Below are 27,997 nucleotides of genomic sequence, written 5' to 3'. Positions count from 1 at the left end.
ATGCACAAAATGTCTCTGTCTTAAATATATTGATAATGGGTTGAGTGCAGAGGACTCTTGTATTTGACTATATGTATTTTGTGGTCACACCCTCATTGCACCCCCACCTAATGTTTTTAAAAAATAGTGGTGAGCACAACTTTCCCTTGTTTGTTATATATATATATATATATATATATATATATATATATATATATATATATATATATATATATATATATATATATATATATATATATATATATATATATATATATATATAAAGGCTTGAGCACACACTTAGAAAAAACTTCACCTGGGTGCAAAGACAGAATGACTTATATAGTAATAGAATGCTGATGCACACCAGGATTTTCTTTTCAAAGTTACTTTATTTAATAAAGTAACTTTGAAAAGAAAATCATGGTGTGCATCAGCATTCTATTACTATATATATATATATATATATATATATATATATATATATATATATATATATATATATATATATATATATATATATATTCTGTGAGATAATCCAATCACCTATCATGTTGGAAAAACTGTGGCCCCCAGTGGATGTGCACTGTCCCCAAATCTGCACGCAAAACCATACAGTTTATATAAAGATTACTGGACTTCACAAACATCCCCTTTCGTAACAGACACACAATTGCTTTGCAAAACCAAAAAAGTCTGTCCTCCTAGATGCTATTTGGTCATCTACTTCCATGTTTTCACTGTGTGGTCTTAAAATAATGGTGTGGTGAGATAATGGCTAAAATAGAAAAACAGGCAATGTTTCCATTTCTTCTAGTAAAGTGCAAAGTGACCTTGAAACAGTCTCAGTAGTATTTATAGCTACAAATAACAGACTAAATGCTAATGGCTCCTACGTAAGATCATTGCCCTAGGGACATTTTGAGGTTGTTTCCATTCCAATCTTACACTGTCAGGTAGGGAGGTGACGGTGATGTGAACATGGGTAACCTTCATATGCACATACACACTGCCAGTGGAGTGAGAGCACACGTGTGTATTTACAGTGTTGTTTATCTGTGCAAACCCCATCCCTCAGGCAATATTCAACATGTTGGAACCTATTCATATATCTTTCCCTTTCTATGCTTTCTGCTATCTACTATTTATTTATTTAAGTGTTCAGGGCTAAGAAAGAAATGTGTTTATAAATGCTCTAACGATTTATATACATTAAACTATAATTCACTCCCTTTTTTGGGTGCAACTAGTGCTGATGATTTGCATCTGAAATCTGTAGGTTATTTCATTGCCTTGTAATATTAAGAAATAAACTGGAATCTACAGGCTTTCAACAGGCAGCACTATGGCAATACCTACAATAAATATTCGTTTGGGTTGATGAAGGTCACTCTATTGTCACAGACCATGATTGTATAGTTGCTTTTATTTTCTGAATGAGAAGTCATCAGAGCCCTTATCTAAAAGACAAATTGTTTTCCTTTGTCCTTAATGAGAAATACCCACTTTATAAGTAGGGCGTATCTTGTTTTGTCTTTATTGTAAAGTATAGAATTAAGAAAAAGGACACAGCTTTCTGTGTATGTAACATTTTTCTTAATATTCTATATTTGTGCCTTAGAGGTTCCATACCATATTGTAAGTGTAGTTGAGCCAGTCCCCACCCTTTGTTTCTTGAGAATGGCTTTGCTAGAACAAAAACTCTTATTGTACAAACGTATTGGTGATTTTATATTGACATGTTGCAGGTTTTTAGGTTCCTTGATATCTAAAAGTCCTATTTCATTTGTTTTGACTACATTAGACCTTGCATGTTGTTCAGCCTGAATAGAAGTAAAAAATATTATTTTTCTGTTTTTCCAGACATTTCTGAATCAACTTAAGCGGACAACTGCATATGCCTGAAAGAACTGACATGCAAAACCACATTTGGGTAAAGGAAGATAACGTTTTGGACTATATTGCAAACAGATTGCTTGGAATTCCACTGTAATCGTTCTTATATGCAAAGGTAAGAAGTGAGCAGAGGTGGCTCAGATATTGTTCATGGAGATTGATACAGGTATGGGATCCGTTATCCAGAAACCTGTTAAATCCAGAAAAATGGCAAGGTAACCAGATAGCAGCTCCCTAACACAAGATAACAGCTGCCTGGTAGACCTAACAACAGCACTCAATAGTAAAATCCAGGTCCCACTGTGACATATTCAGTTACATTGAGTAGGAGAAACAACAGCCTGCCAGAAAGCAGTTCCATTCTAAAGTGCTGGCTTTTTCTGAAAGCACATGACCAGGCAAAATGACCTGAGATGGCTGCCTACACACCAATATTACAACTTAAAAAAAAAATACACTTGCTGGTTCCGGAATTACATTTTAATGAATTATTTACAGTGTAAATAGTGTAATTTAGAAATAAAAACATGAATCCCTTTAAGCACTTTAGTTTGGCATACAGTAGAGTGCTAATGTTTACACTCACCTACATTATTCAATAGTTTCTATCATTAGTCTCTTGGTAAAACTCACCAGAAATAAAAGTTTTAGGCACATGTGGGTGCCGCTATAGCTTTACAGGGAGATGTAACCTGAGACAGGCAGTGGATAATCTAAAAGACGCGTTCTTAGTATATTAATACTGATTTGTCCATAGGGCATACTGACTTCTCGAAGTGTTTTTTACTGCAGTCAATTTGCAGAACTTTGTTACCTTAGCCTGAGTTATGTAAAACATCTCGTAAGATGAACATTATCTCTAACTATGGATCTTTTTTTTGTTTAAAGATCACACTTAAGGAATGGCAAAATCACGATCAAGATCTCCCAGTTGGAAACACAGGTAAATAAAACCTAACTAAATGTGTGCCATCTGTCTTCTAGTGTAAGGGCTGTGGAATATTTATTATTGATACTTATTGCTTCAATATATGCGAATGTGCTTTTGTAAGGAATAATCAAAGGCCTTTGTTCTCTCCATTTAATCCAATCTCCCCTCCTGATATATTGTAGATAGTGCTTTGTCTGCAGGGCATGATCATTTTTCTGACAATAGCCTTCCAATAACATCACAGATGGGGGTGGAGTCAAAATGTTTAAGGGTTAAAGTTTGCTTCATGATGGTGGAACCAGATTCTGTTTTACTATAGATTTATATAATTATAGAGCTGACCACCTTCCAAACCCAGACAAATAAACATATTGATTTCAACAAGGAATCTGTACGTTTTTGACTGACTCATTTATTAATATAACTAAAATAACATTATTATTATAGCTTCAGTCAAGGAGCAAACATGAATACACCCAGAAGGCTCAAGGCTTTTTGGCTTTAGTGACCATTGTGGCTGTAAATACTCTAGATATTTACTGTGATACAGGTATAGTATATGTTATTCAAAGAAAGTGCAATACTGCAATGGAATTCCCAAAGTGCCTTTGGGACAATTAAATGTCCTCCCCATTGGTCCAACCAGCTTCAAAATATTGTTAACATTCATTGAGTAGGGCTAGTGTTGGGCTTACTTTCTTTTTCTTGTAGTTAAAAATAATTATTCGTTTGAAAATGAAAGTGGAATGAAAAATAGCGCATGTCTTTAAGGAGATATTAGAGTTGAAGCAGCAGCATCATAAAATGACATGAGTTGGGCCACTTCACACCTTATTTTCACCTTATTTTGAAGAGCTTTGTTTGTCCTTAGGCTTTTCACCCTGCCATATGCATACATGGGTGTGAATCTAAACAGCGACCCAAAGGTTTTATCATTTAGTTCAGCTAAACACGTAGATTAGCCTTTTTATCTTGTCACTTTTCTGCCATTGTTACAAAGGTTATGGTTTCACAGGTAAACACCCTGGATTTTTCTTTTTCTATCTCACTTCCTTCTCTGCTGATTGCAACAGCTCCATACTGTAACATCCGTCAGCAATCCTTCTTAAGTAGATATTTTTATAGATAGCACTACTTCAACAATGCACTCATACAGACTGAGGGAACAATAGAAAATAAAATATACCAAAATCGGGACAGGACATGCTGTTATCCAGAATTCATGGGACCTGGGATTTTCTGGATAATGGATCTTTCCATAATTTGAGTTTTCTTACCTTGAGGCTAGTAGAAAATCATGTAAACATTAAATAAACCCAGTGAGCTGGTTCTGCTTCCAATAAGGATTAATTATATCTCATTTTGGATCAAGGACAAAAAAGGTACTGTTTTATTATTGCAGAGTAAAAGGAAATCCTTTGTAAAGATTTGGATTTTTTGATTATAATGGATTCTATGGGAAAAGGCCTTTCAGTAATTCAGAGCTATCAATCATAAGTTTTTCGCACACCATTGTATGTCGTCAAATGACCCAGGTGCTACCCACATAAAGATACGAATTACCAGGATAAGTAGGTGCAAAGTAAGAACCTATCAAAAAGTTAATGCATTGCTTTTATTAGATTTAAATTGATCAAATAAAAGCAATTTTATTAGAAAAGCTTTTTTAAAAACTACTTGCTCATTGGCTGCTATGGGTTACTGCACCTGGGCAAATGTTGCGCCTTTCATAACATAACCCCCATAATGTATAACCTTGTATTTATTGGCACTAAATCTCTTTGACCGACCAGTTTGTCAGGATCTGCCTGTAAAAGAGATGTATATTTGCATAGATTCAGTTGTTATACCCAGCATTATACATGAGCACAATACCCAGTTCCAAGTGGAGTACTGAGTTTTCTTGCATATACTGTCCTCAGAAACATGTGATACACCATTTAAAACTCTAGTCAATTTAGGGGTGAATACTTACGTAAAACTTTTGTTTGATTATTATTAGAGTGATGTTCTTATATATTTATGATTAAATAATCAGACTTGAACAAGTTTTGCACTAGAAAGAGGGCTCCAACCTAAAAAGGTTTAAGACTGTTCAGTTAAAGGAGAAGGAAAGTCGTTTACCACTTGGGGGTGCCAAATGTTATGCACCCCTGAGTGAATGTATTTACTTACCTGAAACCCTGGGCCGGTGTTCCTATCAGCAGAAAACTGCACCGGCCTGGGGTTATTCCAGTGAGCACCACGGAGCGATCCTCTTCCAGATTCTTCATGCGCATAAGAGTGAAAAGCCGAACCTTAACTAAAAAGACGGCTTTTTCATTTTACTTCGCATGCGTCTGCCCCGGGAAATTTGAAGAAAGAAGAAGCTGGAAGAGAAACGCTCCATGGTGCCTGCTGGAATAACCCCGGGCCGGTGCAGTTTTCTGCTGATAGGATTGGGGGTTTCAGGTAAGTATATATGTTACAGAGAAACCCTTTTGAAATAAAAAAAAATAACAAAAGTGGTATAAAAGTGATACCTTTATTGGCTAACTTAGATAATCATAGCAAGCTTTCAGAACATTTTAGTTGCTTTTTCAAGCGGATTACACTGAAGCTGTGGTGTTCTCTGGTATATATATATAGCATTCAGCTCATAGGTCAAATGACCAACAAAAAGGAATATCAATTTATGTTTAAGGTGTCAAAGTCATTTACAAGGGGATCTGCAAGAGATTAGTAGATAAGGTACAAGATAATGTGGTTCAAAGAGGCTGAGTATAAATTAGGGCTGAATTATTGGAGTGTAGAATCAAAGGAATTCCATATGATCTCATAGTCCATATCCAGACATGTTGGTATTTCTGACCTGGTGCTGTCCTTTCTTAGTCCACATAATTAGCCATCAATCCAAGGCCTAGTTTTAGTCCATTCTTCAGAGAATTGAAAGTTTCCATTAATTTGTATTCCCACACTTTTCTTTCATTATCTGTTTTAAAATTGCCCTTAAGAACCAAAATTCTTAAATCCTTTATGGAGTGATCTGGGCCATTGAAATGATTTCCTATTGGTGTGTCCAGTTTTTTTATTGGTAATAGTGAATCGGTGGTGTGTATTTCTCTTTCTCAGGCTTTGCTCAGTCTCTCATATATATATATATATATAGTCCCCCTGTTATGCATTTAGTGCATTGTATTAAATACACAACATTGGAAGTAGAACAGTTGTGGTGACCATGGATGCTGTATTCCTAGTGTGTCTGGAATTGGTATTTTGTCTGAAGTCAGGATGCGTGGGCAGGTTTTGCATTATTTTTTGCCACATGAATATGTTCCATTTTTGGTGGGTTGCAATAAGGCACTTGTTATTAGTGACTTTAGGTTGGGAGGCTGTCTGAATGCTAGGAGTGGTGGGTCTGTGAATATGCTTTTGAGCCTCTCATACTTATGAAGTGTACCTTGTAGATTTCTGGCTATTTTTCTGAGGGTCCATAGTTGTGGATTGTATGTTGGGGAATCCGATTTATTTCAGGTTTTTGTTTATATTGTAGAAGGTGAGTTCTGGGAATCCTGGTAGCTGCATGAATGTATTGATCTACAATCATGCGGTTGTAGCCCCTGTTGATGAAGTCTGCTTTGAGTGTTTTGAGGTGGTGATTCCTTTCATCGGTGTCCGAACATATACAATTGTACCGTAAAGCTTGGCTGTAGATTATTGAGTGTTTAGTGTGGTCCGGGGGAAAGTTGTCATACATTAGATATGATGGTTTGTTCGTTGGCTTTTCATATATGGTAGTTTGAATAGTATTTTCCCTGATGTGAATGGTTGTGTCCAGGAAGTGGATGTGAGTGGGAGAGTAGTTCATTTTCAAATTGATAGTTGGATGAAAGTCTTGAAACTGTTTGTAAAACTGAATAAGTTCTTGTTCGGTATCTGTCCAGATTATGAATGTCATCTATATAGCAGTATGTCAGAGGCTTGGTGTTGCAGGTGGAGAAGAAGTCCTCTTCTAATTTTGCCATGAAGAGGTTGGCATACTGAGGTGCAAAGCCAAAAAAGAAGCAGTTGTGTGTTAATGTAAACTCAATCAGTTGTACAACAGCTTGGGATGGTAGATCATGCTTTTCCAGAAATGTTTTGCAGGCATCTATACCATCCTTTCTGTGGAATGTTTGTATATAATGATTCTACATCCATTGTTGTCAAAATGGTACCCTCTGCAGGTGGTCCTTTGCCTGCAAGTTTGTTTGCAGATCAGTTGTATCTTGTAAATAGCTTGTTGTGCCCCTTACAACAGGTTTTAAGATCTGCTCATATGCCCTCTGTCAGAGTACCAGTCCCAGATACTATAGATACTATAACGTAAGTATATACATTCATTTGGGGGGTGGTAAACGACTTTCCTTCTTCTTTAAAGGATAAATTACAGCTGTTGTCTGAAAAGCTTTCTTGCCATAGAAGTGAATGTGAAGTGTATGTTTAGCTTTCAAACAAGTATGTTCTTGCTGTGACTTAACATAAACACAACAATCTGTGTTCATGACAAAATAATATTTTTTTTTTAAATGGATCATAGATACTTTATTAGGATCATAGCTAAATAGTTTTAAATATAAATGTATATATTTTGTTTTCATAGGCAACCAGCATATAGAAGTCCTGAACACCAGAGGCAAAAGCACTTTCAGGATCACTGCAGTCAAGAAAACGGATTTAGAAGAAATTCTAGGAGACCTTTACACTGGGAGGAAGGAAGGCACAGGCAGAACAACACAAGGACACAGAATTTTAATAGGTTCAATGATAAACCTTATGAGCTGGATTCCTTTCCTACAAATTCAAGAAAATCACCTGTGGACAAATTTGATCGAGAAAAGAGGATATACTCCCCAGAGAGGCACAGAGATCACAACAAATCGCCTATCGAAAAATTTGATAGAGAAAAAAAAATATACTCTCCAGAGAGGCACAGGCATAATAATAAATCTCCTATCGACAAATTTGAACGAGAAAAAAGGATATATTCCCCAGAGAGGCACAGGGATGGCAATAGATTTGGTCCTCCAAGGTTTTCTGAAGAAGCACCTTATCGAGACAATGATAACGGTTATTATCACATAAATCAAGGACATAATACGCATGAAGATTCAAGTGATTTTAGAGTAGGAAGAAGAGAGGATGATATCCATGGACATTATCCTAGTGAAAATAATTGGGAATGGTCCAATAATCAAGATCACTGGAACAATCAAAATCAAAATGATGAAATTTTGCCACCACCAAGGAGACACTCTCAGGACTTTGGTGAAAGGAGCTCTTTTCATAAAAGGTAAGGCAGAGTTTATCCTATGGAACTATTCATCTTTTAGTATAGGTCTTTTGGTGTCATATCTATCATCATTTGAACAAATCTGAATAATTATTCTTTTAATAATGGGAACTAATTAGTTGATTGAGTGTAGTATTGACAGTATTGGAGTAGGTTTGTGCTTATGATGGTTTTCTCAATTGCTAATGTACCCACTGAAATTTATAACAGGTTTCCTGAGGATCAAGCTTTCCGAGAGCAAGAACCACCTTTTAAAAGGCTTAGAGAGAATGAGAGATCTGACTTAAGAGAGCAACACAGAAATTCCCACTGGAAAACTGATCATTCATTTCAACCTTATGGCAAAGATTGGCCAAAAGACATGGACCTTGGTGACCCTCGTCCTTTCGTTCACAGGACAAACACTGGAGAATTTAAAAAAATAGAATATGACTATAGTCATAGATCTCCAAACTATGTTGGCAAAGAACAAAACTCCCGTGATGACCGTGATCACAAATACAGCCGGCACGAGGAGAGAACCCATAATCGTACCAGAAATTCTCATCATGGTAAACCACTGGACAGTCATTTCAAAGACAATGGCAGCAAAATTACTGAAAGAATTCCAGAATTGTCTACTAAATACAGTTCAAAACACAGTCAGAATTTTAACAGTGATTCATACAAACAAGATATAAAAGGGAGACCTCCAAGTCCCAGACAAAATGATAGAAAAGAGGATGAGTTAAGAAAGCAATCTCCTTCTCCGCATAACTGGAAAGATAAAACTCCTAAAACTACAGACCCAAAGGCATCGCAGAAGACCATGCCAGCAGCGGAAACTATCATGGTCAGTTTGGCTTTGAAGAACCCGGCGGATAAGTATAGGTATTTTTTTTTCATTTGCTTAATCTCTTAATTGAAATTGTATTTTTTTTGAGGTTGAGGTCAAAGATCATACTTTTTTTGGATGCACAATTTGGAGTAAAATAGCGATTACAAGATATATTTAATCCATTTGAGATCATGATGTGGATGACAGTCTGAAAGTGATTTAGAATGATGCAAGAAAGATGTTATGGGAAGAAAGGGGTATTTCATGACAACAGCGGACGTGCAGAAACCATGGTGAAGACTGATCAGCTTTAAAAACAACATTCAAGTATAATTAGGTAGATTAAACATTGTTGAAAATGGAATATTGGATCGTCTCAAACCATAAACGATCTCTTTACTTATGAGCCCAACCCAATACAGTCTATTAGTTAGCCTCATTGGTAAGCTATTACTTTTTGAAAACAACATTCTTCCAAATGGTTTATGCATACAGTGACTTCATTTTCCAATTACCCTCTGAATTAAGCAACATCCGATGACTGGCTCTCTTTCTGCCATAAGGGAAAATCAAAGAAAATGTCTCTACTTTTCCTAGATGAAAAAACAAATTGGTTCCACTATCAATACAGAATCATTTGGACTTCATGTGGAAATTATGACCTTGATTTCCTAATTCTTTGGATATGCCATTCAAAAAAATCTTGCACAGCTATGTCTGGTATGACCTTAAAATCATGACGGTTCATCTATCAAATAAGTCATTTTTCTTGTATCAACCTTTCTATTTGATGCTGATTAATTAAAATCTTGGACTCTTTATGGCTGTCAAATGCTGAGGCATTAAGAAGACTGAACCTGGAGCAGAAGGAAGACCGGTTTCCTCGTTATGAACCACAAATGTAGAAGATTGGACATCACTGAAATATTTGAGGCCGAAGGCTTTGCTGTTTGCATTTATGAAATTTCCTTGTAGAGTAATTTGGGCAACAGATTAGTCATATGGTCCAGGAATATTGCTTTTCAAGTTTAAAAGTTTACACATCCATTGTATGAATGAGAATGAAGCCTTTTTTCTTGAAAGCACAGAAGTGTATAGATAATCTCCATTCTATAAAAAGCTGAATTACATTTTTTTAAAGCCTTTCTCACCTCACAATTTTTTTCATACAAACCTCCAACTCCAGAAGTATGTAGCTCAAAGAACAAAAAAAATATAAGCTAGTCCTTCAGAATAAGGTTGCTTCATATCTAGCTCAGTAGATATTTCTGCAAAAGTTGAGTTTGGATCCTGTATAAACCAGGAAAGAGCAAGAATTTTATAAAGGTAAGAAAATGTTTATGCATCAGACTTTTATTTTTGTTTTTTAATTAAACTAAAATTCACAGTACGGTTACATCCTATTAGAAACATTTCTTTTAAAGCCAGTATGGATGGAAGATGGTGATGCTCATTTTTTATATCTTTTCCAAACTTGTTGATTACCAATTTTTGGAGGGTTTTTGTTGGTTATAAAATATGCATGGCTTTAAAGGGACAGAATACCTAATTTGTTCAAAATGAGTGAAATAAGTACATACTTTTTGCACATTGTTTTAATAAAACAAAACTATGTTTTTTGTTTGTTCTTGAGCTAAACAGAACAAGCAGGGAAATTGATGCTACTCCATGTTTTGTCCTTTTGAGGATGATAATTAGATTAGCAGTGCACAGATAATGGACTGCTCATAACAAAATGAAAATGGAGGAGGTGGCATACTGTAATCTAATTATCTACCCCACAAGTACCAAACATGGGGTAGCTTCAGTTTCCCTGTTAAGCTACAAACCAAAAAAAAAACATAGACTACACTATCATTGACATATTGTATTGCTTCTTTAAAGCTAAATAGTTTTTTGTATTGTGCATCTGTATGTATTTTTTCTGGATGGGGGTGGGGAAATGCTAACACTGAAGCATTAATAGTAACCTTCTGGATCATTTCAGAGATGGTGTGAGCCCAAGTGACAGACAAATGTCTCAGGATTTAGTAGCCACTGGTAGAAAAGAATCCTTTCACTCAGTGTTTAAGCACATCGAAAGCTCCAATGAAATTCCTCCTAGTAGACCGAAAACGGAATTTACTCAGGAAATTAGAACGATCATTCATGAAGTAAAAGGTAAGAAGCCTGTGTCAGAGTAGATCTGTTTTCTTTTTACTGGCAAAAGAAAAAGTATGACCACAAATCTATGATTTACTAAATCAGTTAGAAAAAATTTGGATCATCATAAATTTCAGATTGCTTTTGTTTCAGCATAATAGAAGCAGTTCTTTTATCGTCTGTAAAAAGGGGGGGGTCTTCAATTTTAAATTTGGTTTGCATCAGGTCCCGAGAAGATCACAGCTGATGACTGAGGCATGCTCAGAGCAACTCCTTGATTTGGAGAGTCGCTTAATTTTCTCCTTTTTCTATAGCAATTAAATTAAGGGGCAAGCCTTCATACCTGAAAAGTAGTTAGAATGTTAAATAACATCATAAGCTGCTTGCAATTCATTAGCAAACGTCCATCTAAATATAAGCTAGGACCATGGTACAAGATCGTCCAGCTGGTAAAACCGTAATGATCAAACTATGGTACTTGCCACTGTTGCTTCTAATAATATTGTGGAAATCACGTGGAGTATATTTTTCAAAGTGTGAAGCAAGAGATCGCCACAGCCCTCTAGAGTGAAATTCCACTACTCTCCATTCATTTCTATGGGATTTTTAAATGAAAGTTCATCCTTTGAAAAATACGCATTTTAAAATCCCATAGAAACTAATTGAGTGGCTGAATTTCACTCTGTGGCGATCTTCAATATATATATATATATATATATATATATATATATATATATATATATATATATATATATATATATATATATATATATATATATATATATATATATATATATATATATCCCATTGATTTTCAACCAAAAGCAAATGCGTTTTTTTGCGTACCGCCTGCATTTTCAGTGGCGCACGGGGGGCCCTGAGGGGGTGCGGGCCCTGGCCGCTCGCACCCCCTGCTCCCCCGGTAGTTCCGCCACTGTTTTTTTGTACTCTTTGTTCATAGGAATGTTCTCTTAGTTGGGTAATCAGATATTGTACTCACAACAACAAGGCAAATACTATAGGGAGAAATGAGCAGAAAATCTTTGGGTAGCTGGGAACCCCTGCAGCCACTTGAGTTGGTGAAATGGCAGACAGGTGGATGCTGATCCAGGTGCCCAGCTAAAAGCACCTAGGGAGAACACTGGTAAGGGGTTGCTAATTTAGAGGACTGTGGCTATTTTTCAAGTGCCATAGACCCCATTTCTGCCTTTACTACCTCTGTCTCTTACTTAAAGTTGTGCTCTTACTATTCGTTGTGGTACAACTCAGTAGTTTTGAACATACAAATAGAATGGAGCACAAAATAGCCATGGATTATACTGCTAATTTTTAAATCAGTGAAAGTATATGAAGTATTAGTGTGTGGGTAACATTAGACCGCAGCAATGAAGATGTTAAGAGAAAATTAAAATGATGGGTAGAGTGGAAAGGTAATTACCACTCCTTCATATTTCCAGGTTTTTTTTAGGACTGGCCATAGCTGCCTATGACAATTTTAGAAACTTTGAAATAATGTTTGGTTCTATGTGAATAATTATACATAAAAGATTTGATCCAGCACCAGAGTTCAGAAAATTCGGATCAGAGTGTGGCTGCCGATGTTTGCATATATTTATATGTATATACTGTACACACACATCAGGGCCAGTGGATGCTCTAGCCATTTAGCCCTTGAAATCTTTATAACTTAATAATGTTTTCTCTCTTTATTCTTTTTATAGCAAACCATTTTAAGTCGACTGACTTAACACTTCATGAGCGCTTCTCCAATCTGAAGTCCAATGACAGTATTCAAGAATCATCCTTAAATATTACTGTACCACAGACCAACCCGGAGATACATAGGTAAATTATTAGATAGGATTCCAAACTGGAGACCTGCATACCTACTTTTTACTTTGTACAAAATTAACGATAAATGTAATAGTGGGTAATAACGTTAAACATGATTTTCTTTTCTCTAGGAGAATTGATATCTCACTTGAAGACCTTCAAAGCAAATCACTTAACAAAAGAATAGAAGCTCCTCCGGTAGGTTAAAGTACAATAATTTTTGATAAATGTATATCCTTGTCATAATCCTCTTTTCGCAATGAATTTAGCTGTGAGCTACTGCTCTGCTATGGGGTACAGGTTGTGATCTGAGCATTCCGAACTCCATGAGTGTTGTGGAGTTGGTAACTTTGACTCCAACTCCTCTGTTTTTAATATACTAATGTATTTTTCATGTTTGAAAGAACACAACATACAAGGCATTTCAACAAATAGCTCAGCAAAAGCTCAGCAATTTTAAAGCTATAAGAAGCTGACATACTACCCTATTGGCCATCCAAGCCTATCACTACCACCATGAATGAGGATACTGCTCAGGTTTGGGTCTAAGTATACAACTAAGCCCATGTCATTGCAACTTTTTATCTTATTTATTAACTACAAAGTTTCCTTAAACCTAAAGTTTAAACAAAAGACAAAAAATTAATACGGTTATGATAGCTCAGCTAGACTTCATGCTGGTGGAACAACTTTGCTCGGGGTTTCCAACCTTTTTTACCCATGAGTCATATTCGAATGTAAAAAAAGTTGGGGAGCAACACAAGCCTGAAAACAGTTCCTGGAGGTCTCAAATAAGTGCTGTGATTGGCTATTTGCTAGCCCCTATGGTGACTCACAGCCTATAGGAGACTCTACTAGGCAATGTACTTAGTTGTTATGTAATTAAATCTTGCCTCCAGGCATGGAATTCAAAAATAAACACCTGTTTATTGTTTGCTCACAAGCTACTGGTTGGGGATCACTGGTATGGGGTATAGTTAACAAAATAGCTTTTCCCTATGCCATTCCTTCTACCACCTTTTTTTTTCTCTCTCTCCTTCTTTTCTCTTTCTCTTTCCTTCCCTTAACTCTCTCTCCTCCAAATCAGCCAAAACCAGCTCCATTGTTATAATGTTTCTATCCCATTGACCAAAATGGGGAATGGTTCTGCTTGGCTGACAAGTTAAACAGGTATCTCAATATTAATGTTTTAGTTAAACCAGTTAATTTCTTTAGATGTTCTTTTTACCAATAACAACTGTACAAACAGTTACTCTTTGAAATGTAAAATACCCTCTCCAGGTGATTTCTCGGGGGAAGGTTGTTGCAGACCACCCACCTGTTAGCATATTGGTTAGGAATCCTAGATGGACCTAACTTATTTTGCATTTGGTTAGACTACAGGATGGGTATTCCTTTGAAGTATGCAGAAACTAGAGTTTGGGTCATAAAAACTCAGGACAACTCCTACCTACCTAAGGATTATTATAATCCTTCGACATAGTCTGGAACTAAATGAATGTATACTGCTGTCATCAGGCCCGGACTGGCAATCTGTGGGTTCTGGCAAATGCCAGAGGGGCTGCCATAAGATGCCAAAGAAAGTCACAATTTAGTGGGCTGGTGAGGAGCTGATTGGGCCTCTCTATTGAAATGTCAGGGCCTTTTTTGACTCCCTGTCAAGACCTGGCTGTCATTGGTGAATACCAATGTTTTGTGGTAAAACGTTAGGTGCTATTGGTGAAACAGTGGTAAAATGTTAGGTTGTCGAGGTTCTATAGAAGTCAATGGCAGCTGCGCTGATCCTATTGGACCACTTAAAATCAGTTCTTAGTTTTAGAGGTTGTTTTTTTTTTTGGATTATTTCTTCGCTAGCAATTGCCCGAATTCAATATTTGTGAATTTAGTCGTGGCTTCCAAAACCTCTAACCACTAAAATTGGACCTATACATACATACATACATACATACATTCCCTGACGAAGGCTTCTGTGCGGAGCCGAAACGTTGGATCACCAATAAATCTCCACTTTCATTAGTATTATTGACTTGATGTATTTCCTTGGAGTGCTGGGGTTTTCTGTATGCAGAATGCAGCAACACTTTATAATTGATACTGGGACTGAATTTCCAATCTCTGTTTTGTCAGGTAAGCCACAGAGTGATTGAAGACCCAAATGATTTACGACATGATATAGAGAGGAGGAGGAAAGAGAGACTGCAGAGTGAAGAAAATGGTGGAACAGATGTCAGTGTCGGCGAGAGGTTGGTTATGGTGGATTCTCGTTTCTCAGTATGTCAACCATTGGTATTACTCACAGGGTGACAAACGAAAGAAACCCCTGATGTGATCACTTTCCTCTGGTGAACTGTTTAATTTTTACTTAACATGTCCCATTGACTGAAATGGATAGCACCATAGGGGTGCATTTTGTTGGGCTACAGTAGGGGCCATTGCTGACTTGGCATCAGATTGTCTCTTAATTTCTTAAGTGTTTAAAAGGAATAACAATTTAATGTACTGTTGCCCTGCACTAGTAAAACTGGTGAGTTTGCTTCAGAAATACTGTGATAGAAACTGTACTATAGTTTATATAAACAAGCTGCTGTGTAGCAATGGGGGCAGCCATTCAAGCACAGGATACACAGTAGATAACAGATAAGTTATGAAGAATCCCATTATACTACTACAGAGCTTAGATGTTATCTGCTGTGTATCCTGTGCCTTTTCTCCTTGTTTAGCTTTGAATGGCTGCCCCCATGGCTATACAGCAGATTGTTTATATAAACTATAGTAGAGTTTCTGAAGCAAACTCACCAGTTTTACCAGTACAGGGCAACATTACATTATATTGTCATTCTTTAAAAGAACCCTTTCATTTTTTGGTATTCCTGTTTCTTTAATTCCAAATTAATTTCTGTTAAATTAAGCCAAATGAACTTTACTTGTACTAAAGGAAGTAGTTAAACTTGGGGGGAGGTGGATATCGTAGTCCTGTGCCTTGTTCACCCGCAGATTAGGAGGCCACTCCTCTTCACTGCTTGCCATTTCAGTCTTCCACACTCTTTGAAAGAAATAACGGGACAATAGAAAGGTGGCCCCTTATGCACTTTTTCCAATGGACCCATGGGCAGAATGGTTGGAAAGGTGAACCCAATAAACCTGTGTATGTCTGCCATTAGAGAGGTGCAGTGGATCCTCATGACAAGGTTGACACATGCTTTAAGGTGCCCATATTTAATGAGATCCGCTTGTTTGATGATGTCGCAAAATGAGCGGATCTCTCCCTGATATGTCCACATTGATGTGTGTGATATCGGGCTGATCCGATGTTGGGCCCTAGGCCCCAACGATCGGATCATAATGCTGCCAATACGGGTGGTCGGATCACTGGACCGCATCAATGAACAGATGAGGTCGCGATCCAAAGGGATTTTTTACCCTGCCAGATCAACATCTGCCGTCGGATGGCCCCACACACGGGCCTATAAGCTGCCGACTCAGTCTTTCGGCAGCTTTTATCGGCCCGTGTATAGGGGCCTTAAAAGGGGGGTTCACCTTATATAGAATGTTGTTATAGAATGTCCAATTCCTAGCAACTTTGCCATTGGTTATATGTGTGTATATATGGTTCATTATTCATATGTCATACTTTTTTAGTTATTTGCCTTTTTCTTCTGACCCTTTCCAGATTTCAAATGGGAGTCACTGACCCCATCTACAAAACAAATGCTCTGTAAGGCTACAAATGAATAGTTATTGCTACTTTCTATTCTCTTCTTTCTATTCAGGCCTCTCCTATTCATATTCCCGTCTCTTATTCAAATCACTGCACGAATGCTAGGCTAATTTGTACTCTAGCAACCAGATTGCCTAAATAGCAATCTAGAGAGCTGTTGCATAAAAAGCTAAATAACTGAAAAACCACAAATATGAAAAAAATAAAAACCAATTGCAAATTGTCTCTGAAAATTGCAAATTGTCTCTGAATATCCCTCGATTCGTCATACTAAAAGTTAATTTAAAGGTGAACAACCTCTGTATGTCTTATATTGGGTTGGTGGGGCAGTTCCCTAATATTGCAAATTTCTCATTCCTACTTTTTGCCTTAAAGGGAAACTTTTGTTTTTTCCAGAGCACAAAAGCATCAAGCTGGAGATTTTCAGAACTCTTCAAAGTTGAGCAGACCTCCCTTCCGAAAACCAACAGGCCGACACCCGGTATGTGCAAGTTTGCCTTCCTCCACTTGTTTCATCCCAGTGCACACACACAAGATTGGCAAATTAATACTTTGTTATGGACTCATGCAAATAGCACTGAGCTTTCGTCACACAACCGTTACCATAGTCATTCAGGATGTTTCAGAGGAACCCTGGCATGTTAGGTGACCTTTATTATTTGCATCAGTGTATGAATTAACATGAAGGCTGTGGCATATCATGAAATATTCACAGTTTAGCAGCAGGGCCAGAACTAGGGGTAGGCAGAGTAGGCGCCCGCCTAGGGCGCAATCATGGGGGGGGGCGCACTTTTAAGGGGAATTTTCTTTTTCTCTTTAGAAACCCTTAATTGCTTGGCCTTGAATAGTTTTTGAATTTTATATACCACCTGTTCCAACCCCCTCTTGCCCTTGATTCATACTGTGGGCAGAAGCACTCCCCACCTCCCTCTTGGCAGCTGCTGGCACAGGTGCATATTTGGGGGCAATATCTTGGCTTCTGCTTGCACAGGTAAACAGATGATTAGGGGCAATATGATGGATTGTTGGTTGCTGCTGGCACGGGTACATATTTGGGGCAATATGTTGATTTCTGGCTCCTGCAGGCACAAGTACATATTTGGGAGCAATATTGTGGATTTATTGGCTGCTGCTGGCACAGGTACAGATTGGGGTAATATGAGGGATTGCCTGCTGCTGGCTCAGGTACATGGGGCAATCACAGGTACACATGTTTGGGGCAATATGATGGATATTTGGCTCCTGCAGGTACAGATTAGGGCCAATAGATGGATTTTTTTGCTGCCGCTTGCATAGGTAGAGATTGGGGGTAACAGTATGATGGATGTTTTGTCTTATGATGGCACAGGTACAGATTGGGGGTTTGTGGCAATCTGAAAGATTTACTGTTGTTTGATCAGGTACAAATGGGGGCAATATGATGGGTGCTTACACAGGTACATGGGGCAACACAATGGCTGCTGGTACAGGGGCAATATGAATGGTAAGGTGGGAAATGGTAATGCACGACCAGGTGGGGGGGGACCCTGATTGAATTCCTTGCCTAGGATGCCAAAATATCTTGACCCGGTCCTGTTTAGCAGCATTACTAAATCTCTTCAGTGTGCATGGTGCAGAATTTTACTGTAATGTTCAGCTATTTCCAAGACACTTACAAACTTGCTACACAAAGCAAAAAAAAAAAAATCACAGGATTTTCTTTTTCAAAAAACATATTTTTATTTTTTTTTCTAAAAATTGCCACAATTCACTCAGCATAGAAGTAGTGACATTACTTATCCCAAAATCATGGTAGGCTTGTATTCTACACAACAGGCTCAAATTGTAAGCAATGCAAATGGTTTGCAGGAGACCATGAACTTCTACAAGAAGTTGACTGCCATCAGTTTCTTGTGTGCACAGTATGTATTATAGTTTATATATATATATATATATATATATATATATATATATATATATATATATATATATATATATATATATATATATATATATATATATATATATATATATTTTTTTTTATCTTCCAGGGTTCCTACTACAGAGGAAACCCCAATCAGTACTACAATTCACAAAACTTTGAAGATACAAATGGAATCAGAAGGCCCTATAAGGTATCTTGTTGCTAGAGCTGTCGTTATAGATATAGATCTTTATTCAAATCCTTTCTCATGAGACATTTATTAGAGACAACCTGTTAAGAGGGGCTTGGATGATTTTTTTGGACAGACATAATATCAAAGGCTATTGTGATACTAAGCTCTATAGTTAGTATAGATATGGGTATATAGAATTTATGTGAAAGTAGGGAGGGGTGTGTGTATGGATGCTGGGTCTTCATTTGGAGGGATTGAACTTGATGGACTTTCTCTTTTCAACCCAATTTAACTATGTAACATCAAGGACACTCCAAACTACTGATCAATCAATCTGAAAAGGGGGAATGCAAAGTTCTTAGAACAGGCCTCTGAGCAATTTCACATACATTTTTGTTTGTTTCCAAGATAGACAATTTTAGACTGTTGATATAATTAGTATGTCCAACTGTCTACAGTAAGATAACGGATTGACTAAAGAAACATCAGATCAGGTTAAGGGGAATTTATATGGAATCAATCGAATTATAACAACAGTAAATGCAGAACACCTGGGGGGGAGGAACATCCGCTAGCCAATACACCCATACAGATTTAAAGGGGAACTAACGCGAAAATGAAAAGCTTCAGCATACTGAAATAAGAAACTTCTGAACTTATCAAGTTTATCTTCACTATCCCTCTCTCAGCATCTGTTTCTCTTCATTCTGTCTTCATTCAGGAGTTGGGTGTCAGATGAATGATCCAATATATCTTATAGGGGGGCTCCTTTTGCCTAGAAAATGTATTAGAGCTCACGCATCACCAGACATCATGTCTCTCTACATGCAGGATTTTTGCAAAAGGCAGTTATATTGTTAGATTTTGTTTATAACCCAATAGGCTGGTTCTGCTTCCAATAAGGATTAATTATATCTTTGTTGGGATCAAGTACAAGCTACTGTTTTATTATTACAGAGGAAAAAGGAAATAATTTTTAAAAAATTTGGATTATTTCATTATAATGGAGTCTATAGGAGATTTCGGAGCTTTCTGGATATCCGGTTTCCGGATAACGGATCCCATACCTGTAATATCAAATTTTCAGAGTAAAGGCAGTAAATTAGCTAGAAATAAAAACCACATTAACTTTGTGCAATAACATACAGGTATGGGGCCTGTTATCCAGAATGCTCAGGACCTGGGGGTTTCCGGATAACGGATCTTTCCGTAATTTGGGTCTTTATGCCTTAAATCTACTAGAAATTAATTTAAACATTAAATAAGCCCAATAGGCTGGTTTTGCGTCCAATAAGGATTAATTATATCTTAGTTGGGATCAAGTACAAGCTATTGTTTTATTATTATAGAGAAAGAGGAAATCATTTTTAAAAATTTGGATTATTTGGATAAAATGGAATCTATGGGAGACAGCCATTCCGTAATTCGGAGCTTTCTGGATATCAGGTTTCCGGATAAGGGATCCTATACCTGTACTGGAATCCGTAATTTGAATGAGCTCTAATACATCTGCTAGGAAAGGAAACCCCCCTATAGCTAAGATAACTAAGATATAATTAACTCTTACAACAATCCTATTGGGTCTATGTAATGTTTAAATTACTTTTTACTAAAATTAAGGTATGAAAATCCAAATTACAGAAAGATCCATTATACAGAAACCCCAGGTCTCAAGCACTCTGGATAACAGGTCCTATAATTGTATTGATGCTGAATCCCAGAAGTGCTGTCCTCACCACAGGGAATATTTTAGACTCCGTTACCGCCCAAGCACTCTCACAATGGCGATATATGTCTGCACTTCACACACTGTACTTGTCATAAATGAGCCTTCATGTATACGTAGATTTGATTTACCACCAGCAGGTGGCGCAGCTTGTTCATGGGAAAGAAAAGGGCAGCATAATATGTACAATTCAGATTCTTTTAGTGCATTTTCTTCCTGGTGTGCCTGCTCCTTTGCTCTCAAGGCATAGGAATAAAACAAAAACTGTGGTACCGTCTTGGCCAGTAGCAAAAATACCAAATTAAAAAAAATAAACAAATACAGAAAGTATTGTAGAAGTGACACCTATATTGGCTACAGAAACTTGGATGAAGCAGAGCACACTCAGATGGCTTACCAGAGAACGCCTGGTGCACAGGGTGGAGGTACGGCAGTCCCCAATATATAATTGAACGAAAGAAACTCTGGCACTCAAGGCAAGTGAAATGCAGGGTTCCCCCTTGCTTCTGCACAAGAAATAAAAGCAAGGGGGAACCCTGCATTTCACTTGCCTTGAGTGCCAGAGTTTCTTTCGTTCACCTATATTGGCTAACAATAAAAATACATTTATAACCCACCCTAATTCATTGTATTATCTGTACAACTGATCTCTATCTATCTGTAACTTCCTAATTTATTGCCCATGAATACCTTTCACTGATCTAACAGAATATGTGCTGTGCCTTTCCAGCTTTCATTTGTATTTTAACTGACGAAGGGGCTGAAAGCTTGCAATGTATTTTTATTGTTAGCCACTTTTATTGTTAGTGTCACTTCTACAATACTTTTTTTTTTTCAATAAAATACAATATAAAACCCACGAATAAATGGTTGGACAAGTTGTACAATTGATTTCTTATGCCAACAGAAAAACCACAGCCTCAAGAACACCCAACTATTCCTTTGGTATGGGATCCGTTATCCCGAAACCCATTATCCAGAAAGCTCCAAATTACGGAAAGTCCATCTCCCCTAGGCTCCATTTTATCCAAATAATCCTATTTTTTAAAAAGGATTTACTTTTTCTCTGTAATAAGAAAACATTACAGATATGGGATCTGTTATCCGGAAACCCGTTATCCAGAAAGTTCAGTATTACAGAATGTACATTTTCTGTAGACTCCGTTTTAATCAAATAATCCATTTAAAAAAAAAAAAAAAAAAAATTTCCTTTTTCTCTGTAGTAATAAAACATTACCTTGTACTTGATCCCAACTAAGATATAATTAATAGTGATGGGCGAATTGGCTCGAATTTGCGGCAAATTTCTGTGATTTGCTGCCGGCGAATAAATTTGCGAAACTGCCGCGATAATTCGCCTCGTCCAAAAATTGACGCTGCTAACAATTTTGACGACGCTGTCAATTTACGCGCGCCCATTGACTAATGCAATTGGACAAAATAGGCGTGCATCAAATTTTCGCCGGCGTCAATTTTGATGCCCGTGAATTGATGCTGGCATCAAAATTCCACTAATTTTTCACGAATTTTGCGGGAAATTTGCAGATTTTTCGAGAAGCGAAACGGGACAAATTCGCCAATCACTAATAATTCATCTTTATTGGAAGCATAACCAACATATTGGGTTTATTTAAGGTTTATTGATTTTCAAGTAGACTTAAGGCATAAAGATCCAAAATACGGAAAGATCCATCATCCGGAAAGCCCCAGGTCACGAGCATTCTGGATAACAGGTCCCCTACCTGTACCTTGTACTTGATCCAAATTAAGATATAATTAGTCGGTATTGGAGGCAAAACCAGCCTAATGAGTTTATTTAATGTTTACATCAGTTTCTTTAAGACTTAAAGATCTAAATTACGGAAAGATCCGTTATCCAGAGAACCCCAGGTCCTGAGCATTCGGGATAACTGGTCCCATACCTGTATTACTTTTTATAAAGTGCCAGCTCCATTCTCTTTCCTTGTACAAATACAAACTCAATTCTCTAACAGTGGCTCTCTAGCTGGTACAGAACTACAACTCCCAGAGTCCATGGCATTGTTGGTTTGCCCTAGGAAGCTGGGGGGATGCTACATGTGCATAATCACGACTAAAAGAATTACTTTATGTTCAACAGAATACTGTAGAGAAAAGACTATAGTAATATGATATAGACATCTCTCTGAGGGGCAGATTTATCAAGGGTCGACTTGAGAATTCTAATTTTTAAATTCGAAATTCGAGTTTATTTTAGTGGAATTCGACTAGGGAATAGTCAAAATTCAATTCAAATTTTAAAAAAAACATCAAATTCGAATTTTGAAATTTATTTCGAATTCGACTATTCACCATCTAAAACCTGCCGAATTTGTGTTTTAGGCTACAATCAATTTGGAGTCATTTGGTGGACTTTTGGGGAAAAAAAGGTAAAAAATCGAATTCAATTAGAATTTGCAGATCGATACTCTTCACCCGGTTTAAAAAAAAAAAAAAAAAAAAATTTAAAAATATATATCGATTGGTCGTTTTTTTTTTTTTCTAGTTTATGGGAGTTTTTAGAAACTAAGATAATGTAGTAGGTGATGTTGGTGGTGATATAAAATAAATAAAAATAAGGGGCACTTCCCCCACTGCAGAAAATCGTGTGTGTGCAGATCCGTAAACAAAAGTTGCCGTTTTTAGAAACTCCCATAAACTCAAAATTCGACTCTTGATAAATCTGCCCCTGAGTGTCACACGTAGGAACCATAACTTGCTTATTCTTCTCCTCTACAATTTTGTCTCCACAGGGGCAATGAAACTGCCAAGAAAAAGAGGTGATCCATACCCTGCCTGTTCTAGATTGGCCAGCTTGTGTAGCATAAAGATGGAAGCATCCATGATAAAAAAAAAAAAAAAGAATTTTATTTTTCAGTAGTGCAATGCTGCGCAACATTTTTTACCGTTTTCACAGATGCTTTTTCTATGACAGTATTCAGCGGGACGATTGGTCGTGGAGGGAGCCGTCGGAAAGGGGGTCTTATTTATTACATGCATTTTTCTTAAAGCATGCTTTTTCAGAGGCTTTTTTTGTTGCATTTGTTACTTCTGAAACTTTATATGTTGAATAGGTTTGTGCATTAATGTAATTAAAGTGCCTGAATTGTTTAGTGACTCTGTGTTTCTTACAATACAAACTACATTGAGAGAAGGGTTACTAGGGTCATTAGCAATAGTTATATGCCCTCCTGCTCTTCATCCACCCTGAAAAAGAGACACACCAGTATAAAGCGCCTTCTTTATAGACAACCTTTATTTGGAATTTTCTGTGATGAAATAAAATGAAGCATTAACTGAAAATTAAAGTTTCCCATTAAAAAAGACCATTGATATGAGATTATTCTTTCTTCGCTCTTTTTCTAAGTATTCCCATTGAAGGACAAGAAAGTAGTAGACACTGGGAGGCACATTTATCAAAGGTCGAATTTTGAATTCATGTGAGTTTTTTTTTTTTCCTCTAATAAATTCAAATATACTCTAAATTCGATTGGGGGGTTATTTGATAAAAAAAAAAGAATATCTAAAACTCAAACGAATATTACTGACCCAAAAACTCTGCTAAACTCGAATAGAGTTTTTTTCCCCCGAAAAAAACTTGAATGTCAGGAAGGCTATTAACATCCTGTTAAAATGGTCACTGAACCTCTGCCATTGACTTATACATGAACTCAGCAGGTTTTAGGTGTGAAAAGTCAAATTCGAATGTTTACAAGGGTCAAGGTTTGGTAAATCTCGAAAATAGAATTCAAATGAAAATTCGGATTGAGTTTGGATTATTCACAATTCGAATTTGAGTTGTGACCATAAAAAACTGGTCTTTCCGTAATTTGGATCTTCATACTTTAAGCATACCAGAAAATCATACAAACATTAAATAAACCCAATAGGCTGGTTTTGCTTCCAATAAGGATTCATTATATCTTAGGTGGGATCAAGTACAAGCTACTGTTTTATTATTACAGAGGAAAAAGGAAATAATTTTAAAAAAATTTGGATTATTTCATTATAATGGAGTCTATAGGAGACTGCCATTCCGTAATTCGGAGCCTTCTGGATATCCGGTTGACGGATAACGGATCCCATACCTGTAATATCACATTTTCAGAGTAAAGGCAGTACATTGGCTAGAAATAAAAACCACATTAACTTTGTGCAATAACATACAGGTATGGGACCTGTTATTAAGAATGCTCTGGACTTGGGGCTTTCCGCATAATGGATCTTTCTGTAATTTGGATCTTCCTACCTTATGTCTACTAGAAAATCATGTAAAGATTAGAAACACTCAGTAGCCTTGTTCTGCTTCCAAAAAGGATTAATTACAGTATATCTTAGTTGGGATCAAGTACAAGGTACTGTTTTATTATTACAGAGAAAAATGAAACCATTTTTAAACATTTGGATTATTTGGATAAAATGGAGTCTGTGTGAGACAGTCTTTCCATAATTTGGAGCGTTCTGGTTAACAGGTTTCCGAATAACGGATCCCATGCCTGTATAAATATCAGGAGAGAGATCTGCAGCTTTGAGGCTTTTTTCTTTTTTTTTCCGTAACACAGTAGAACCCCAATTTTAGGTTTTTCAGGAAAAAATCCATTAAAGGAGAAGTAAAGGTTAAAACTAAGTAAGCCTTATCAGAAAGGTCCACCTAAATATACCAGTAAACCCTCAAAGTAATGCTGCTCAGAGTCCTCTGTTAAAAGAAACACTGCATTTCTTTCCTTCTATTGTGTAGACATGGGCTTCTGTATCAGACTTCCTGCCTTCAGCTTAAACCTCCTTGCCCCAGGCGGGAGCATGCTCTGTTTGCTCCTCTTCCCCTCCTCCCTTCGATGCTGTAATAGAGCCCAGAGCTATAAGTAAACAGGGAGAGACTCAGACAGGAAGTGATGTCACACCAAGCTAATACTGCAGCTGCTATCCTTAACAAACAGAGAGCTTCTAGAGATTTTTACTCAGCATAAATATAGCATTCTAGCTGGCACTATTGCAGTTAATCTATTGGCAATAAAATGCCTCCGTAGCTTTCCTTCTCCTTTAAAATCCAGGAAACTCCATTATGCATTGTATTGGTGGCATAACAAAAAACAGTGTAAAATGAGGGAAACAATAAAATCAGGGGATATAACTTGAGGTTTCACTGTATTTACATGTACTTGTGGATATTCATAGAAACATGTCAGTATCACTGTGTAAATTTATTGGCTTCAATTAAGCTGGCGTTATACAATTTGGTGCAGCAATTATCAATACAAGCTTGAAATAGAGTTGCATTTATTATATCATAAGAAAAACAACTATCAATTACTTATTTCTTCTTATGGCAACTTTTTTGTCTAGGCGACAGTTTTATCTTGGCAATCTTTTTGTCGTGGTTATACAACACTGGTGTAGAACGTATTTTTTTCCTTATTGTTTTAACTATAAAAACATCTAGAGTATGGTGTTTATTTCTTGAGCTAAACTGAACCTAATGAATGTTTACGGTCCTTGCGAGGTCGATCAAGGGGGTATAATGCTCCTTTAAAGTGAAGGAAAAAGAAAAACGAACAAGATTTTTGAAGAAATTTATAGCAGTGTTTTTTGTATTTTTTTTTTTAAAGGTAGCAATACACATCTGTTAATTACAAAAATGACAACCAAATGATGAAGAAATCTGCAGTTCTCTTGAAGATTGGCTATGCTGGATAAAATTCTAAACATGAATTTACTTTTTTCACAAATCTCTAAAAAAAAAATTGTGGATTTTCTGTATTCCTTTAAAATGAAAAATGTTATACTTTTTTAAAGGGATTGTTCACCTTTAAATGAACTTTTAGTATGATGTAGAGAGGGATATTCTGAGACAATTTGCAATTAGCTTTCCTTTTTTATTATTTGTGGTTTTTGACTTATTTAGCTTTTTATTCAGCAGCTCTCCAGTTTATTGCAGTAATCTGGTTGCTACAGTCCACATTACCCTAGCAACCATGCATTCATTTGAATAAGAGACTGGAATTTGAGTGGGAGAGGCCTAAATAGAAAGACAAGGAATAAAAAAGTAGCAATAACTACATTTGTAGCCTTACAGAGCATTTTTTGTTTTAAGTGTGAAACCCCCAAAAAACTGTTGAAGCCCTATAGAAGTCAGTGGGGGGGGGGGGGTATTTATAAAATTTGCACAGTGCATATTTATTTGAAAATGGTTGTATTGCCCATGTTTTTTTCCTGAACAGTAATTTAAATTCCCAATTTGCAAAACGTTTTTCTCCACCACCAAAGTAGTGGTGTAACTCAAACGCAGAGCATAAATATTCGCAATTTACAATTTTTGCCATATTTAAAAAGCTGTCATGGAAATCTGCAGTGCGAAAAAAAAAATCGCAATTCTACACATGAAATACACCACTCTTATTCAGTTCTATAAATATAAGCATGCACATAGCACATATATTCACTGTGCGAACCATTCTGCTCTGTGCAAAGTTTATAAATGAGCCCCAGTGAGAGCTGCGCTGATCCTATTGGGCCATTTTAATCAGTTCAGACTTTTAGAGGTTTTCTGTTTTTTTTCCGCTAGTAACTGTCCGAAAAACTCGGCTTTTTAGAGGTATTTGTATTACTTAGCCTGTTGTCCAGTGCTTTTTTTTTTTCATTGGCACTTTTTATATTCTGAGCTTTTAATAACTTTCATGGCGTTTGTGATTTTAGAGAGAGAGAGTTTAATTGTGGTTTCCAAAACCACTAAAATTCGACATTTGATAAGTGGGGCCTCTAACTGTATGTGGATTGCAATAACCAGCAGCCTATATTGATTTTACTCACTTGCCTGCATTCTATAGATAATTAAACAATACCCCTGAGGCCTGTTTGTTTGTTGTTTTTTGTTAATAATGAAATTGTGGGATGAAAGAGAGTCATATGAAGTCAATGAATATTCATGAAGTGTGCAGCCATATCCACTATAAGCAGGACTTACATTACTTAAAGTGGACCTGTCACCCAGACACAAAAAGCTGTATAATGAAAGTCCTTTGCAAATTAAACATGAAATCCAATTTCTATTTTTTATTAAAGCATTCATAGCTGTTGTAAGCTCATTTAAAAATCTCAACTGTCAATCAAATATTGTCTGCACCTCCTCTATGCCTTAGGCAGGTGTGGAAGGGCAGAATTACTGAATTGTGGTCTGTCTTCTGGAGGCATGTGAAAAAGCAAGGAGTATGAGGGGTCGCTCAAGTTTCCCCCTCTTGCAATACAGTATGTTGACAAAAGTGAAAGACCGATTCCCAGTATGCCTTGATCGTGGGGCATGTCCAAAATATGTGAAGCAAGGTGCCCTCTTCCTTTTTACATCTCCAGCAAAGGCGACTTGTGTTTGGATACATTTTGTGTAGCCTGGAAGCTGTGTAAAACCATTTAGTCAGAATTTAGTAATTTATCTCTTGAAGCCGACTACATCTAGAGCTTTGTATTAGAGTGCGAACCATGTCGGTAGTTTCTTCTTCTGTGAGAGTCATGTTCAGGTCTTTAGAACACACTTTGATG

The 27,997-nt window shown here is 36.8% G+C and overlaps 1 protein-coding gene across 4 annotated transcripts in view; it reads left to right on the top strand.

Annotated features, from left to right (window-relative positions):
* The window catches only part of bclaf3.S (BCLAF1 and THRAP3 family member 3 S homeolog), a 47,111-nt gene extending 23,533 nt beyond the window's left edge, over positions 1-23,578 (top strand). For 3 of the 4 annotated variants that reach the window (XM_018249071.2, XM_018249069.2, XM_018249070.2), the window contains 11 exons: positions 1,843-1,990; positions 2,764-2,818; positions 7,428-8,117; positions 8,328-8,987; positions 10,922-11,094; positions 12,798-12,921; positions 13,041-13,107; positions 15,037-15,152; positions 17,024-17,108; positions 18,658-18,741; positions 23,221-23,578. In XM_018249071.2, the coding sequence (XP_018104560.1) occupies positions 2,778-2,818; positions 7,428-8,117; positions 8,328-8,987; positions 10,922-11,094; positions 12,798-12,921; positions 13,041-13,107; positions 15,037-15,152; positions 17,024-17,108; positions 18,658-18,741; positions 23,221-23,229 (2,049 nt within the window). In that variant the 5' untranslated portion in view covers positions 1,843-1,990; positions 2,764-2,777 and the 3' untranslated portion in view covers positions 23,230-23,578. The remainder of the gene's footprint in view (positions 1-1,842; positions 1,991-2,763; positions 2,819-7,427; positions 8,118-8,327; positions 8,988-10,921; positions 11,095-12,797; positions 12,922-13,040; positions 13,108-15,036; positions 15,153-17,023; positions 17,109-18,657; positions 18,742-23,220) is intronic. The other variant, XM_041583621.1, reaches the window with a different exon arrangement.
* The last annotated feature ends 4,419 nt before the right edge of the window (positions 23,579-27,997 follow it).

Source organism: Xenopus laevis, chromosome 2S (assembly GCF_017654675.1).
Source record: "Xenopus laevis strain J_2021 chromosome 2S, Xenopus_laevis_v10.1, whole genome shotgun sequence".
Classification (NCBI taxonomy): Eukaryota; Metazoa; Chordata; class Amphibia; order Anura; family Pipidae; genus Xenopus; species Xenopus laevis.
Note: the sequence above shows the minus strand (reverse complement) of the source record. Positions and strands in the feature narration are given on the sequence as shown.